The sequence below is a fragment of the Equus przewalskii genome, chromosome 13 (genome assembly GCF_037783145.1).
Source record: "Equus przewalskii isolate Varuska chromosome 13, EquPr2, whole genome shotgun sequence".
NCBI classification, from domain to species: domain Eukaryota; kingdom Metazoa; phylum Chordata; class Mammalia; order Perissodactyla; family Equidae; genus Equus; species Equus przewalskii.
The window spans coordinates 88,943,924-88,960,744 of record NC_091843.1 but is presented as its reverse complement, the minus strand read 5'-3'; the positions used below and the strand labels follow the sequence as shown (position 1 = coordinate 88,960,744).

Sequence of the window (16,821 nt, the reverse complement as noted above, 5' to 3'; positions counted from 1 at the left end):
CAAGACAAAGGAATAAAAGGAATCCAAATGGGAGGGAAGAAGTGAAACTCTCGCTGTTTGCAGACGACATGATCTTATATATAGAAAACCCCAAAGAATCCATTGGAAAACTGTTAGAAGTAATCAACAACTACAGCAAAGTTGCAGGGTATAAAATCAATTTGCATAAATCAGTAGCATTTCTATATTCTAATAATGAACTAAAAGAAAAAGAACTCAAGAACACAATACCATTCACAATCACAACAAAAAGAATAAAATACCTCAGGGTAAATTTAACTAAGGAAGTGAAGGACCTATATAATGAAATTTACAAGGCCTTTCTGAGAGAATTGGATGATGACATAAGGAGATGGAAAGACAATCCATTCCATGGATTGGAAGAATAAACATAGTTAAAATGTCCATTCTACCTAAAGCAAGCTACAGATTCAACGCCATCCCAATCAGAATCCCAATGACATTCTTTACAGAATTAGAACAAAGAATCCTAAAATTCATATGGGGCAACAAAAGACCCCGAATTTCTAAAGCAGTCCTGAGAAAAAAGAACAAAATAGGAGGCATCACAATCCCTGACTTCAAAACATACTACAAAGCTACAGTAATCAAAACAGCATGGTACTGGTACAAAAACAGGTGCACAGATCAATGGAACAGAATTGAAAGCCCAGAAATAAAACTACACATCTATGGACAGCTTATCTTTGACAAAGGAGCTGAGGGCATACAATGGAGAAAAGAAAGTCTTTTCAACAAATGGTGCTGGGAAAACTGGAAAGCCACATGTAAAAGAATGAAAATTGACCATTCTTTTTCACCATTCACCAAAATAAACTCAAAATGGATCAAAGACCTAAAGGTGAGACCTGAAACCATAAGGCTTCTGGAAGAAAACGTAGGCAGTACACTCTTTGACATCAGTATTAAAAGGATCTTTTCGGACACCATGCCTTCTCAGAGAAGGGAAACAATAGAAAGAATAAACATGTGGGACTTCATCAGATTAAAGAGCTTCTTCAAGGCAAATGAAAACAGGATTGAAACAAAAAAACAACCCACTAAGTCATATATCTGACAAAGGCTTAATATCCATAATATATAAAGAACTCTCACAACTCAACAACAAAACATCAAACAACCCAATCAAAAAATGGGCTGGAGACATGAACAGACATTTCTCCAAAGAAGATATACTGATGGCCAATAGGCACATGAAAAGATGCTCATCATCGCTGATCATCAGGGAAATGCAAATCAAAACTACACTAAGATATCACCTTACACCCGTTAGAATGACAAAAATATCTAAATCTAATAGTAACAAATGTTGGAGAGGTTGTGGAGAAAAAGGAACCCTCATACACTGCTGGTGGGAATGCAAACTGGTGCAGCCACTATGGAAAACAGTATGGAGATTCCTCAAAAAATTAAAAATAGAACTACCATACGATCCAGCCATCCTACTACTGGGTATCTATCCAAAGAGCTTGAAGTCAGCAATCCCAAAAGTCCTGTGCACCTCAATGTTTATTGCAGCACTGTTTACAATAGCCAAGACGTGGAAGCAACCTAAGTGTCCAGCAACAGACGAATGGATAAAGAAGATGTGGTACATATATACAATGGAATACCACTCAGCTGCAAAACAGAACAAAATCATCGCATTTGCAACAACATGGATGGACCTTGAGGGAATTATGTTAAGTGAAATAAGCCAGTTAGAGAAGGATAATCTCTGTATGACTCCACTCATATGAGGAATTTAAAAATGTGGACAAAGAGAACAGATTAGTGGCTACCAGGGGAAAAGTGGGGTGGGGGGGTGGGCACAAAGGGTGAAATGGTGCACCTACAACACGAATGACAAACATTAATGTACAACTGAAATCACACAAGATTGTAACCTATCATTAACTCAATAAAAAAAAAAAAAGAAGAAAGAAGCTGAGTTATAACGAATAGACAGAGAGCGCTTGCTAAGATAGACTGCCAAGTTGGACAGTGGAGGCCCACTGTGTACAGTGGGATACCATTTGTACATCCACACACAGAACACGCACACAGAGCAAGACTGTTATTTTCTCTTTACACGTGTTTGAAAATGCCTAGGAAGAGGCCAGGTAAGGATTTCTTCTGAGGAGAGTAGAGGGAGTTGAGTGGGCATTTCAAAGGGGGCTTTAGCTTTATCGATATTTTTTTTAAAGGAGAATATATTGATATTATTTGTATGTACACCCTTCAAAAATCTGTGTTGCAAAAGTACGGAAGAGGGTAAATGAAAAGTCTAAGAGGCTACTCCCACCCCACATCAGGGTTCACGCTAATCATTGTTCACCCTAATAATTTGGTTTTGAAGTAACAATTGAAATTCTATAGCTTACGTGTCCATACATTTAGAAAACAAAATCTCCTTCTAACTGCTATACGTTTGTGGGTTTCGCATTGAGCTGAATCAGAATCCTTTGTAATATCAGCCAGTCCTCAGCTCTTGGAAAATCATCGGCATCAAGTACATGCAATGTGTTAATGTTTTTAGCTGACTCTATGTGCTACCTATTTCTAGGAGATCTCAAAACTATATTGTGGGAAAAAATGTTTTTTAAACAGTGACCAATGGAAGGGTGAGCTCTAGGTAGCTAACTAAGAACTGGACACAGATGGAGAGGCACCATGCTTAGACTGTCGTCATGGTAGCGATACCGTTCTCAGCTGGGCCTTTAGCTGACTCATCACGGTGGTCTTCTGATGGAAAAGCCTGCGTGGTCAGAAGGCTGTCACCTGAGAGGGTCACATGATGATTGGCTGTTGGTAGAACTCTTTTCCCTACAGTATTCCCTGGGCAATATCGTGTGACGGTCTGGGTGACAGTGGTGGGTGGCAATGCAGCCCAGATACCTTTGAAATCATTAACCTGCAGCCCCTGAATGTCTTCACTGTGGCAAAGTCTGCATCTGTCACACTCTTTTTAGCTTTTGGTTTCTCTGTACCATGTGGGGCTTGGCTCTATCTGTGGTTGACTCCACCTCAACTCTCTCTCAAAGACTAAAATGACTTGGGGCACCCTCAGACGGAGCGTGCGTTCAAGGATTGAAAGGTTAGCCCGGTTGTGTCCAGAAGCAGCCACTGAGCCCTGTTCTAGGCAGACGTCAACCTTTCAGTGAGTGAGACAAAGCTGAATTAAGCTAAAGTGAGTTAGGAAATGAGTCTTAAGGCAGATTTAGGATGATACTAGGGGAAGGTGGGTGCAGGGCCAGCAGAGAAGCATGGAGGAGGAAGGAAGGAGTGGGGAGAACTCTGGCCTTAGGAGTGGAAGGCTGGAGTGATACCAGAGGCTTCACCGAGGGATCGTGGACACTGAGGAATGTCTGCACTTTGGACTTAAAATCTTAGTTTACTAGGCCCTACTTTGTGGAGGGGCAGCTGGGGAGAATAATTGTGCTGGAGGGAAAAATGAGGAATCGCGGAGGTGACACCCCGGTTTCTGACTTGAGCCGCTCAGCTGGCCTGAGGGTGGAGCTGTGGCTCACAGGCGCCTGGCAGGTGGGGGCGTGGAGCAGCACAGAGGGAGGAGTTCAGGTTTGGGCGTGTGGAGTTAAAGGAATCGACAGACATCTGAGTGAAGATGTACAGGCGGCAGCTGGAGAAAGAGGTCTGCAGCTTGGGAGGAAAAACTGGCCCAGAAATTACCCATTAGATGTTTAGGAAATTTAGTGCATGTCATTGAGGGATTAACAAACAAACATTTTTCTTTTCAATACAGATAGTTTGCTTGTGAAAGGACCAGTGGCTATCCTCAAGGCTAACAGAGTTTGGGGAGTATTACGAGGTAAGTCCTGTGTAGTTTCATTGTTATCTTCTAGTAAAGAAATATTTTCAGTTGGTGCTTTAGGAAATCAAGCACAGCAAAAGTTTGCTTCCTTGGACCCTTTACAGTATGGTTTGTTAAATATATACCACTGAAAGCACAGAAGATCATTTGGCCTTTTTAAACACGCTTGAGGGTTATTACATTCACTCGCTGCTATAATTCGTGGATGTCCTTGGGACTGTCATGTTCACAAATTATCAGTGGCTCCGACCCGCTCTGATTGGGGGATCTTGCTTCATTATCACTTTTTGCTGCCTTCAGTAGCAAGCATCATCTCCCTTCCCCCGTTTTATTTGTTTGTTTATTTATTCATCCTGAAGTTCTGACATATTTATTACTGAACCAACCTACTAGTGCGGAAGCATAAAAACAAAGAAAAATGATTTTCCCAGAAAAACATGTCCAACTGTCCAGATAGTGGTGATGTTTTCAGCTTGATGGGGTAAGATGCTTGTGACCTTGATACAGAGTAAACGCGAGGGCCATCTCATGTGGGATTCCTTATAGACCAGGCTTCATTCCTCTGCAGGGTCTCCTCTTGGAGTTGTACTTGATTTTATTACCAGTTTTCATCGGAATCCACTGGGGGATGGGATGGTTCTGCTTTTCATTTCTTTCTCAAGGAACTGCTTGATCCTGAGAGTCTTGTGAGAAATGGTGAGGAAGAGAGTCAGCTGAACACACCACGATGGCGCAGAAAGGGAGAGCGCCCCTCCCCCACTTCAGATTCCTATGGATTTAGAAACAGCCAAGTTTCCAGGAGCAGTGTGCAAAGATGCCCCGGAGTGGTGCGAGGCAGTGGTCAGAGAGGAACCTTAAAAGCTTTTCCTGTGAACTTCAGAGTCTGACCTTCAAAGTTGGGCATTGGGATATTTACTTTTGCTGTTCAAAAGCTGCTTTGACCTCCTTTTCTAGGTACATAAGATATTGTTGTACTGAGTTCCAAATAGAGGTTTAAAAAAGGAGAATAATTTTCTCTAATGTGAGCTAACCAACCAAAGTTAGAGTAATTAAAAATAAACAAGGCTTTAGATTTGACTCAGGTTGAATGCTATCTAAAATAAAATCATCATTGTTATGCTGTATGTTTCATAGTCATAATAATAATGGTACGATTATAATCTTATTTCAAATAGAGCGTGATGATATCTATAGTTACTGCAGACATAGCCGCCATCAACATCATGTAGATCAATTACATGGCATGTCCTGTGGTGGTAAGCTTGTCTTGCCTGATCTGCCTGTCTTATCTGGGATCTGTTAGGGAAAACAGAGCCTTCCTGATGTTTACTCTGATCCACATCAAAATAAAGAACTTTGAGAGCAATCAGTGACTAGATTCTAGTCCAAGAAGTCCTTATTATCTGTCTACCATCAGACTTTCACAGTAACATGCTCAAAATGATAACTGAATGTATGGCCACCTAACAGAAAATTCCAAAGTTATTCTTCCTGGTATGGGCCTGTATTTGGGGTAAGGAGGAAGGCATAGCAAAAATGACTTGAACTTTGTTTTCTTTCCTGTTTCCTGTCTTAACTTTTTTTTTCTTTTTTGGTATAATTGACATATAACATTCTATTAGTTTCAGGTGTACAACATAATGATTCAATATTTGTATATTGCAAAATGATCCCTACAACCAGTCCAGTTAACATCCGTCACCACACAGTTACAAAAAATCTTTTTTCTTGTGATGAGAACTTTTAAGTTGCTATTCTCTTAGCAACTTTTAAGTATGCAATACAATATCAATAACTACAGTCACCATGCTGTGCATTCCATCCCCACGACTTATTTATTTTATAACTGGAAGTTAGTACCTTTTGACCCCCTTCAACCATTTCACTTACCCTTCATCCCCCACCTCCGGCAACCAGCAGTCTGTTCTCTGTATCTATGAGCTTGGGTTTTTTGTTTGGTTTTTTGCTTAAGACTCCACATCTAAGTGAGGTCACATAGTATTTGTCTTTCTCTCTGACTTATTTCATTTAGCTTAATGCCCTCAAGGTCCATCCATGTTGTCACAAATGGCAAGATTTCATTCTTTTTTGTGGCTGAATAGTATTCCATTGTATACATATATCACATTTTCTTTATCCATTCATCCATCACTAGACAGGTTTTTTTCTATACCTTGGCTTTTGTAAGTAATGCTGCAATGAACACAGGGGTGCATATATCTTTTTGAATTAGTGTTTTCATTTTCTTCAGATGAATACCCAGAAATGGGATTGCTAGATCATATGGTAGTTCTATTTTTAATTTTTTGAGGAAGCTCCATACTGTTTTCCAGAGTGGCTGCACCAATTTACATTCCCATCAACAGTGCACAAGGGTTCCCTTTTCTCCACATCCTCGCCAGCACTTGTTATTTCTTGTCTTTTTGATAATAGCCATTCTAACAGCAAGGTAATATCTCATTGTGGTTTTGACTTGATGATTAGTGATGTTGAGCATCTTGTCCTGTACCTGTTGGCCATCTGTATATTTTATTTGAAAAAATGTCTATTCAGATCTGCCCATTTTTTAATCAGATTTTTTTTTGTTGTTTGCTGAGTTGTATAAGTTCTTTATATATTTTGCATATTAACCCTTTGTCAGATACATGATTTATAAATATTTTCTCCCATTTGTAGGTTGCCTTTTCATTTCATTGATGGTTTCCTCTGCTGTACAGAAACCTTTTAGTTTGATGTAATCCCACTTGTTTATTTTTGCTTTTGGTGTCAAATCAAAAAAACCGTCACTAAGACTGACGTCAAGGAGCGTACTGCCTGTGCTTTCTTCTAGGCGTTTCATGGTTTCAGGGCTTACATTCAAGTCTTTAACCCATTTTGAGTTAATTTGTGTGCATGGCGTTAGTAGACCAGTGGCATTCTTTTGCATGTTGGCTGTCCAGTTTTCCTAACTGTGTTTATTGAAGAGACTGTCCTTTCCCTGTTGTATAGTCTTGACTCCTTTGTCATAAATTAACTGACCGGATATGCATGGGTTTATTTCCAGGCTGTTTATTTGTTCCATTGATCTGTGTGTCTGTTTTTATGCCAATACCATACTGTTTTGATGATACTTTTGTCATATAGTTTGAAATCAGGGAGTATCATGCTTCCAGCTTTGTTGTTCTTTATCAATATTGCTTTGGCTATTTGGGGTCTTTGGTGGTTCCATACAAATTTTAAGACTGTTTGTTCTATTTCTGTGAAAAAATGCCATTGGAATTTTGATATGGATTGCATTGGATCTGTAGATGGCTTTGGGTGGTATGGACATTTTAACAATATTAATTCTTCCAATCCATGAGCATGTGATATCTTTCCATTTCTTTGTGTCATCTTCAGTTTCTTTCATCAATGTTTTATAGTTTTTAGTGTAGAGGTCTTTCACCTCCTTGGTTAAATTTATTCCTAGGTATTTTACTCTTTTCACTACAACTATAAACGGGATTCTTTTCTTGCTTTCTCTTTCTGGTAGTTTGTTATTAGTGTATAGAAACACAGTTTTGTATATTGATTTTGTGTCCTCCAACTTTACTGAACTTGTTGATTAGTTCTGTTTTTGGTGGAGTCTTTAGGGTTTTCTGTATATATCATGTCATCTACACATAGTGACTTTACTTCTTTCTTTCGGATTTGGAGGCCTTTATTTCCTTTTCTTGCTCTGGGTAGGACTTCTATCTAATACTATTGGAATAGAAGTGGCAAGAGTGGGCATCCTTCCTGGTCTTGCACCTGATCTTAGACTAGGAAAAGCTTTCAGCTTTTCACTGTTGAATATGATGTTGGCTGTGGGTTTGTCATAGATGGCCTTTATTATGTTGAAGTATGTTCCCTCTATAACTGCTTTGTTGAGAGAGTTTTTATCATAAATGGATGTGGAATTTTGTTAAATGCTTTTTCCGCGTATTTCGAGATGATCATCTGATCTTTATCCTTCATTTTGTTAATGTGGTGTATCACGTTGGTTGATTTACAGATGTTGAACCATCCCTGCATCCCTGGAATAAATCCTACTTTATCTTGGTGTATGATCCTTTTAATGTATTGTTGAATTCGGTTTGCTAATATTTTGTTGAGGATTTTTACGTCTATTTTCATCAGGGATTTGGCCTGTAATTTTCTTTTCTTGTGATGTCCTTATCTGGTTTTGCCATCAGGGTAATGCTGGCCTTGTAAAATGAGTTTGGAAGTGTCCCCTCCTCTTCTGTTTTGTGGGAGAGTTTGATTGGTATTAATTCTTCTTTAAATGTTTGGTAGAATTCATCAATGAAGCCTTCTGATCCTGGACTTTTGTTTGTTGGGAAGTTTTTTTTTTGATTGATTGCGCATTTTTTTTTTGAGGAAGATTAGCCCTGAGCTAACATCTGCTGCCAATCCTCCTCTTTTTTGCTGAGGAAGACTGGCCTTGAGCTAACATACATCCATGCGCATCTTCCTCTACTTTATATGTGGGACACCTGCCACAGCATGGCGTGCCAAGTGGTGCCATGTCCGCACCCGTGATCTGAACTGGTGAACCCCTGGCTGCTGAAGCGGAACGTGTGCACTTAACTAACCCCTGTGTCACCGGCCGGCCCCAGTTGGGAAGTTTTGATTACTGATAGAATCTCCTTGCTGGTAATCAGTCTGTTCAGATTTTCTGTTTCTTCACTATTCTGTCTTGGTAGGTATATTTCTATGAATTTATCCATGTCTTCCAAGATGTGAAATTTGTTAGCATACAATGGTCCATAGTATTCTCTTATGATCCTTTGTATTTCTGTGGCAGCATCTGTAACGTCTCCTCTTTCATTTCTGACTTTGAACTATTCTTGGGTTAAAATTTTCCCTGGATATATAGTTGTCAGCTAGAATGATGAATTTTGGTAAACTCGAGGCCTGTTGGAGGAATTGGCCTGCAATATGGTGGGAGGCCATTCACCTCCTTGGTTAAAGCAAGTGGTGGCCTGTAATATTAAGGGAACAATCCGCTTGAGTAACAATTGTTCAGGAGATAGTTTTTGCAGCCATGAGTAAAATACTGTAACTTGGGTCTCTATTTATAGTTTTATGGTAGTTTTTTGAGCCTTTTTGCCCTCTGTTAAATTTAGGTACCTTCTACAGTGCCTATAATATTTTATCATAAAAATTCTTTCTCATAATGCTATAAATTTATTAAGGAAGTGGTATTTTGTTTTATTAAATCACTCTTTTTTGTGTGTGTTTATCATTCAAACCAAACCCAGGATATGGAAACCCAGGATTTACAATGAAGTAAAGGATGTTTTTAGATGGCAACAGGGATCTTTTAGAAATTGAACTTTGATCTTAGAAAATATGTTAGAGAGTAGTGGTATAACACTATATTTAATTTTATTTTCCTTGTCTGGTTATGTTTCTATGTTTGGGTAATACAACTTTTATTCTCTCAATTTGTTATTTTATAAATTAATGCAATATATTATAAATTTTACTTTTCCTAGGTTTAGAGACCTTTAGCCAGTTAATTTACCAAGATTCTTACGGGACTGTAAGTATGATTATTATATGTTGCTAACATTGTTGGACAGACTTGACTATAAGAAAAATGTAAGCTTTTTAGCTATTTATTGCTTCTTGAAGGTTTCTTCTCCCCAAATATTTCTCTTCGCTGGTAAATGTAAATTTCCCACTTTTTTTGGTTCTAAATTAATCTTTTATCCAGTGCTTGCATAGGTAGATATAGTCTTCACTGAGCTCAAGAGAAAAAATTTTAAAAGTAAATCAAAGTTTTATTTTGTCTTATAGTTTACCATCAATGAATCCAACATTGTTGATTCTCCAAGGTTTCCTCATAGAGGAATTTTAATTGATACAGCCCGACACTATCTGCCAGTAAAGACTATCCTTAAAACTCTGGTAAGAATTATTTTAACCCATTGTCTATCTGAAGATGTGTCCGTGTTGTTACTTACGCTGTTGTAAGGTTGCAAGGGAATGAGCGTTTCAGGTACTAAGTGTACGCACTGGGCTTCCTCCCTCCCTCCCCTGGGAAGTCTATTTCCTCAGCTGAGAAGGGGAGGCTCCCCTAGGGAATCCTCTGGTTTTCACAGAGGGGGCTCGAGAAGGACAGTTGCATAGTGACATTTTGATCAAAGAAGGACCACTATACTACAGTGGTCCCTTAAGATTAGTACCTGATAGTGTTGGTGTGTAGTAGCTATCCCATCTAGGTGTGTGTAAGTACATTCTATGATGTTCACACAGTGATGAAACCGCCTAATGACACATTTCTCAGAACATATCCCCATCGTTAATTGACACATGACTGTATTTAGCCAGGATTGTTAAGAGACACAATTTTTCAGGGTTTTTTTTTTTTTTTTTTTTTTTTGCTGAGGAAGATTTGCCCTCAGCTAAGATCTGTTGCTTATCTTCCACTATTTGGTATGTGAGTCACCGCTACAGAATGGACACTTATAGACGAGTGGTGTAGGTCTGCACGTGGGAACCAAGCCTGGGCCACCCAAGTGGAACGTGCCAAACTTAACCAGTAGGCCACCAGGGTTGGCCGCAAGACACAGTTTTAATACTGCCCATTGGCCCATTCTATATACTCCTATTTGTCAAATCCTGGGTCCAGACTTTTGATTAGGAATATATGGTTACTATACTTCTAGTTAGTGTCCTTTAATTTTGTGACCTCCACTTGCTTTCTTTAAAATGGCATAGAAGGGAGTCTGGGAGCTGCTTTATTCCAAGGGAAATGTTCCAAAGGACCTTGGATGGTGGGAGTTGGGGCCAAGGTTGAACATAATTTTCTTGTCCTATGGACTTTTTATCAGTTCACCCACCATCACTGCCAATTTGCAGGGCTGGGGAGGTTTTCCTCCCATGTTTTTCTGCACCTTCAGTGGATCATTTACAAACACACCACATTATAAAAAAGCTATTTTTACATTCACATTAATACCCTGAATTTTTTTCTCCAAAAGACATTATTGTCACTTTTATGAAAGAAACAAATGCTTAGTATAAAAAGTTCGAACAATATAGATATGCATAAAATAGGTAGTAATCCCATAATTTCATTTACCAAAGATTGACATCAATTTCTATATCCCATTTATCTCATTTTAAACTTAAAACCTGGAAGTATTAACATATGAAGTGATTTTTAAAGAGCTTAAATGGGATTGTACTTTTGCTACCTTTAAAAAACTATGTTATGGACATTTTTCTTTGAAAGACTATATAAGGTCTGTATCATCATTTCAAACAGTTGAATATTCCAATTTATATGCCATGGTACGTATTTAGCCAGTCTCCTGCTGAGGGACTTCTGGGTTAATTTATCATCACAAACAGCACTGCAGAGTAAGCATTCCTTTATTTGCACACTTGTCAGGATTATTTCCGGAGGATAAATTCTTAGAAGTGAATTTCTGGGCTTAAAGATGTACACATCTTATATATATATATATATATATATTTTTTTTTTTTTTTTTTTTTGAGGAAGATTAGCCCTGAGCTAACATCTGACACCAATCCTCCTCTTTCTGCTGAGGAAGACTGGCCCTGAGCTAATATCCGTGCCCATCTTCCTCTACTTTATATGTGGGACACCTACCACAGCATGGCTTTTTGCCAAGTGGTGCCATGTCTGCCCCCGGAATCCAAACCGGCGAACCCCGGGCCGCTGAAGCAGACCGTGCGCACTTAACCGCTGTGCCACCAGGCCGGCGCCCCCCCCCCCCCCCATTTTAATTTTTGGTACATACTGTGAGATTGCCTTCTAGAGAGGTCATACCAATGTGTACTTGGCCAACAGTGGGGCACTCCTTTGCCATATGCTTTGCTAATCTGGTGATGAAGTATATCTCCTTGTTTTAATTTGCACTTCTTTGGTTTTTAGTGAATATAAGCCTCTTTTACTGTTTGTATTTTTTATGTTGCAAACTGCAAGTTTACTTTCAATGTCCATTTTGTCTTCTAGAATGTTAATCATTCCCTGTTGGTTGAAGAGCCCTTTAACATTGTATTTAATTACAGGGGAACCATTGATGCTTTTATGTTTGCTTGCACTGATAAATTATATTCTTATCCATCATGTATTGTAAAGTTTTCTAAATCTGTTTTTTAACCTATGTTTATAGTGTCTTTTGCCTGCAGAAGTTTGTTTTTTTAATGAAGTAATATCTTTTAATCTTTTATAGTTTTTGGCCTTAGAAGTACGCTAAAAAAGGCCTCCAAAACAAGGGTATAAAAATAATCTCTCAACTTTTCCTTTAATGTTACACTTTTTCCTATTAAATTCTTGATTCAGTTAGAATTTACATTAGTGTATTTTAGGTGAAGTATGTTTTATTTTTTCCCGAATGCTTAGTCTATAGTCCCAACATCATTTTTGAGCAGTCTCTAATTTCCCTCCTGCTTTCAGTATCATGAGTAGCAAATACTAAATTCCCATAAATACACGAATCAGTTTCTGAACTCTCAGTCTGTCCTATTTACCAGTTTATCTTCTTGGGCCAGTACCGATGGTTTTAATTTCTATAAGAAGTGTGTTTTTTCTTTTCATTTTGAAGTAATTTCAACCTTTACAGAAAAGTTGTAAGAAGAGTGCAAAGACCTCCTGTACACTGTTCACCCAGACATCCCAACTTTAAAACTGTATCATATTTGCCGTATTCTCCCTATTTAAATGTATATTTTTCTAAATCATATGCAAGTTGCACATATGATGCCTCAGTACTCCTTAATATTTCCTTTTGGATTTCCTAAACAGTAGCACTTATCTCAGTAACTACAGTACTACAACCACTCCAAATCAGGAAATTGGCGTACTACCACCGTCTAATCCCCAAGGCCCCCTTCAGATTCCGTCAGTGGTCCGGGCAGGTCCTTTAGAAGTTCAGCATCCAGTCTGGGATCAGGGGTTGCATTTTGTCTCTCTAGCCCCCTTCAGTTTGGAACCATTTATCTTTCCTTGTCTTTCAAGACTATGACATTTTGAAGAGTTCTGGTGAGTTACTTTGTGGAATATACTCCAGCTTCTGTTTCCCACATGATTAGATTCAGGTTATACGGTTTGGGCAGGACGAAGGCAGAAATGATGCTGTGCTCTTCTGTGTGCACGTCAGGTGGCACAATGCTTTATTTATTCCATTACTGGTAACGTTAACTCTTATAACTTGGCTAAGATAGCATCTGCCAGGTTTCTCCACTGTAAAAGGTAATTAACAAGTGTTTTGTACATATTAATAAATAAGTAATTAAGTATCTTGTGGGGCAATATTTGAGATTATGTAAAATTTCTGTTCTTCACCCAGGGTTTACCCACTAGTTTTAGGATCTGCAGATACTTCTTGCCCATATCAGTTATTACCAAGATGGCTGCCAAGTGGTAATTTTTCTGATTCCATCGTTCCTTCTATATTTATTAGTTGGCATTTTACTGTAAGGTAGAGCTTCTGTTCGCTTTAAGTATTTATTCATTATTCTTATCAGTATGTACTCAGGGATTACTATTTCATTGAGTGTGGTATAATCTGTTACTGTCCCTATTTAATAGTCAAATTGTCCCCGCATTGGCCAGCGGGAGTCCTTCTAGCTGGCTCTTGCATCTTTGGGCATGTCTCCTTCAGTCATTGAGTACTTTCTCACTTTTTAGCACGCGATAGTCCAGGCTTACCTTTCTTCTTTCCCTGTCCTGGAATCAGACTTTTCTCCAAGGAACCCTTTTAGCACTGAATGACACTTTGAAACCAAAATCTGGGCTGTAGGTCTAGATGTAGGCTCATTGCTTCTCGGCCCTCTCAGCCTACAGAGCTAGAAAATACTTATATGCACGTACGTATTTGTTTGTATGAACGTGCACACACACACATCTTTACCTTTGTCTACATCTGTCTACATCGGGGGTTAGCAAACTACATCCCAAGGACCAAATCCAGTTCGTCACCTGTTTTTGCAAATGTAGCTTTACTGGACTACAGCCATGTGCATTTGTTTACATATTGTCACTCTACAACTGCAGCATCAGTTGCGACAGAAACGACACCTCACAAACCAAAATATTCACTATCTGGCTCTTTACGTAAAAAGTTTGCTGACCCCTTGGTCTTTATGAAAAACCATGAGGAACTCCCTCCTCTGATGGTGAAAATCCTGCCATTATGCTCAATATACTTACTACTTTGCACAATTCCCTCGTATGTAAGCTATTTCCCAAGCGCATCAGCAAATCTCTTCAGCCCTGAAGGAGAAGGTAGGTTTTAAGTTTCAGTTATCTGGTAGAGCAAATCTCATTATTTTTTATCTTTTTTAAATAGTCTGTTTCTATTTTAGATAAATATTATATTGTCTGTTCCTCCGGAGTATACATAAATCAATGTGTCAGTTTCCCTCAAAATTTCTGAGATTTTGATGGAAATTGTATTTAATTTATAACGAATTTCTTTAATTTCTAAGGAAGTGTTGGCACTCAAATCTCTGAATTGTGGGAAGTATGAGCTATGGTACTTAAGTGGATGCCCCATTTTTCCTCTGCTCCATTGCCAAACACAGAAGTAGAAGGCAAGAACTGTTTTCCATTCTTGACTGACCCCTAAATACTTCCTGGGAATTTCCAAGCTTGCTCCCTTCCCACAGAGCAAAGTTATAGCTCACTGCTTAGGATAAACACGAATTCTGTATAGGCTTTTTGAAAGGTCACGTGCCATGCAAAGTATGTAAGATAAATAATTTATACTTCTTCCACCTTTCTTTGCTGAAAAAAAGTTTTAAAAGGAAGCCGGCACACTGGAACCATCCTGAATGTAGCTATGTGTGTTGGATCGTGTCTTATGGCTGTGGTGTATAATTTGTTAATGTGTCTGCTTGCAGGATGCCATGGCTTTTAACAAGTTTAATGTTCTTCACTGGCACATAGTTGACGACCAGTCTTTCCCTTATCAGAGCATCACCTTCCCCCAGTTAAGTAATAAAGTGAGTAACTTATGTCATTGTAGTCTGTCTACAAATATTTTTGGTATAGTTTCATTGGAAGTTTGTAGCTTAAATGTTTCTTCTTATGGATAGAATTAAAGTGTAAAAATTAGATGTTTGTGGTTTCAAGTTTTTTTTGATACGCTGTGGCTTAGCATTTTAGATCCATAAAACTGTTCTGTTTTCATAATTATGTTACTACAAATGTAAACAATCTAGGGGTTATACCAATAAAATTTTAAAAACTAATGAATGTAGGAGACCTGAAGCATTCATGATTAATGTAAGGTTAAGTAATTCTATTTACCAAGTAGTCCAACTGTCTATTTGCTGTAAACAGAACTGTTTTGAGTTCTGTAAATGACGGTATCTTTTTTTCTATGAAGAGCTACACGGAGTAGGAAACTTTAGAGATGAGAGCTCCTTCCTAGAAAATAATGGCAGTCTCAGATAGAAGTGTCCAAATTGACCGTACACACCAGTGGGGCTGGAAGCGAGCCTCAGTATCTCCTGGCTTGGTCCCCCTGTGATACGGGGACAGTCCCTAAGCTTGAGAGCAGCCGTGTGCCTCATGCAAAGTTGCAGTTAGGAAGGGGCAGAGCCAGGACTCAGTTTCACCCTAGGCCACAACGCCAGAGCTTTCTCCAGTGTCACGATGTAGGGTGGGCTGAAACGCAGCCTCACTCCTGATCCTGTTTGCCTGTGGAGCATTTCAAACATATACAGAAGTAGAATCATTTAATACCTTCCATGTCCTCAGCACCCACCTTTAATAATCTTGTATCACCTATATTCCCCTCACCATTATTTTGAAGCAAATCCCAGACACTGTATCTCATTTGTAAAAAGGCCTGTTTAAAACTAAATAACCATAATACATGATCACAGCTAAAAAATAACAATAATCCAGATAGCTAGTTGTTATTCATGTTTCCCCAAGTGCCTGTTCCTTTTTTGTTTTTTAAATCTTATTTGCATTGGGATGCAAATAAGGTCCGTATGTTGTAATCAGTTTTAGATTAAGAGAATTTTAAGTTTAAGAGAATTACCTCTTTTTTCTTTTAATTTATTTTTGTTGAGGAAACTACATCATTTGTCCGGTAGTTTCCCGGAGTCTGGGTTTTGCTAATTGCATTCCCATAGTGTCAATTATCATGTTCTTCTGTCACCCAGATTTACTGTCAACTGGTAGTTAGATCTAGTCTTGATTAGATATAAATTTGACGGTGGGGGTGGGACAATATTACTTTATAGGAGTTGAGCATTTATATTTATTGATATGTTTATACCTTGAGAAATGTGCTACAGTAACACCTTTAGTGGACCTTTAGTGACAACCAATATCGAGTTCTAATTTTTTAAGTGACCTATAAAGGGACTCAGGGTAATCTTAAAAAAAATGAGGTCACTTATCAGAGCAGCTCTGGGGAATTTTTGTTTTTAGATTTTTAATTGTTTTTCCTTTTTCTCCCCAAAGACCCCAGTACATAGTTGTACATTCTTCGTTGTGGGTCCTTCTAGTTGTGGCATGTGGGACGCTGCCTCAGCGTGGCTTGATGAGCAGTGCCATGTCCGCACCCAGGATTCAAACCAATGAAACACTGGGCCGCCTGCAGCAGAGCACGCGAACTTAACCACTCGGCCACAGGGCCAGCCCTGGGAATTTTTTAAGCTGATAATCATTAAGGTGACTTTGAAAGACAACAGCTAAGCTTTGTATTAATGTGTGAATTTTGATTCTGAAACTGACAAGGGCAGTGTTTCAGAGTTTTCACTTCAGAGTCAAACATTTTATTTCTGTTTTGTTGTGTGGTTACCTGAGGTTGAAATAACACAATGGTAGGGGTTCCTGAAGCAAGAGGCACTGGTAGACACAGACAATTCTATCAGTAAATCTGGAATTAACCCAAAGTGTGCTGAGAGCTTATTGAGAAGATAAGGGAAACAAATAATTTATTTAAATGAGTCATCCAACATCACATAGGACTATTTAATACACTGTGACA

At 38.7% G+C, this 16,821-nt stretch overlaps 2 protein-coding genes across 9 annotated transcripts in view; one reads left to right on the top strand and one right to left on the bottom strand.

The window, feature by feature from the left end:
• Positions 1-16,821, bottom strand: part of GFM2 (GTP dependent ribosome recycling factor mitochondrial 2) — a 109,425-nt gene that overhangs the window by 22,717 nt on the left and 69,887 nt on the right. For 2 of the 7 annotated variants that reach the window (XR_011525725.1, XR_011525729.1), the window contains one exon: positions 13,787-14,084. The exons of 3 other annotated variants lie outside the window; for them this stretch is intronic. The gene's annotated coding sequence lies outside the window, so the exon portion shown is untranslated. Of the gene's footprint in view, positions 1-12,393; positions 13,053-13,786; positions 14,085-16,821 lie in introns of those variants that run through there. 2 more of the 7 variants (XR_011525730.1, XR_011525726.1) reach the window with 2 other exon arrangements.
• Positions 1-16,821, top strand: part of HEXB (hexosaminidase subunit beta) — a 33,241-nt gene that overhangs the window by 9,912 nt on the left and 6,508 nt on the right. For both annotated transcript variants that reach the window (XM_008508742.2, XM_008508743.2), the window contains 4 exons: positions 3,764-3,829; positions 9,331-9,377; positions 9,635-9,745; positions 14,714-14,815. In XM_008508742.2, the coding sequence (XP_008506964.2) occupies positions 3,764-3,829; positions 9,331-9,377; positions 9,635-9,745; positions 14,714-14,815 (326 nt within the window). The remainder of the gene's footprint in view (positions 1-3,763; positions 3,830-9,330; positions 9,378-9,634; positions 9,746-14,713; positions 14,816-16,821) is intronic.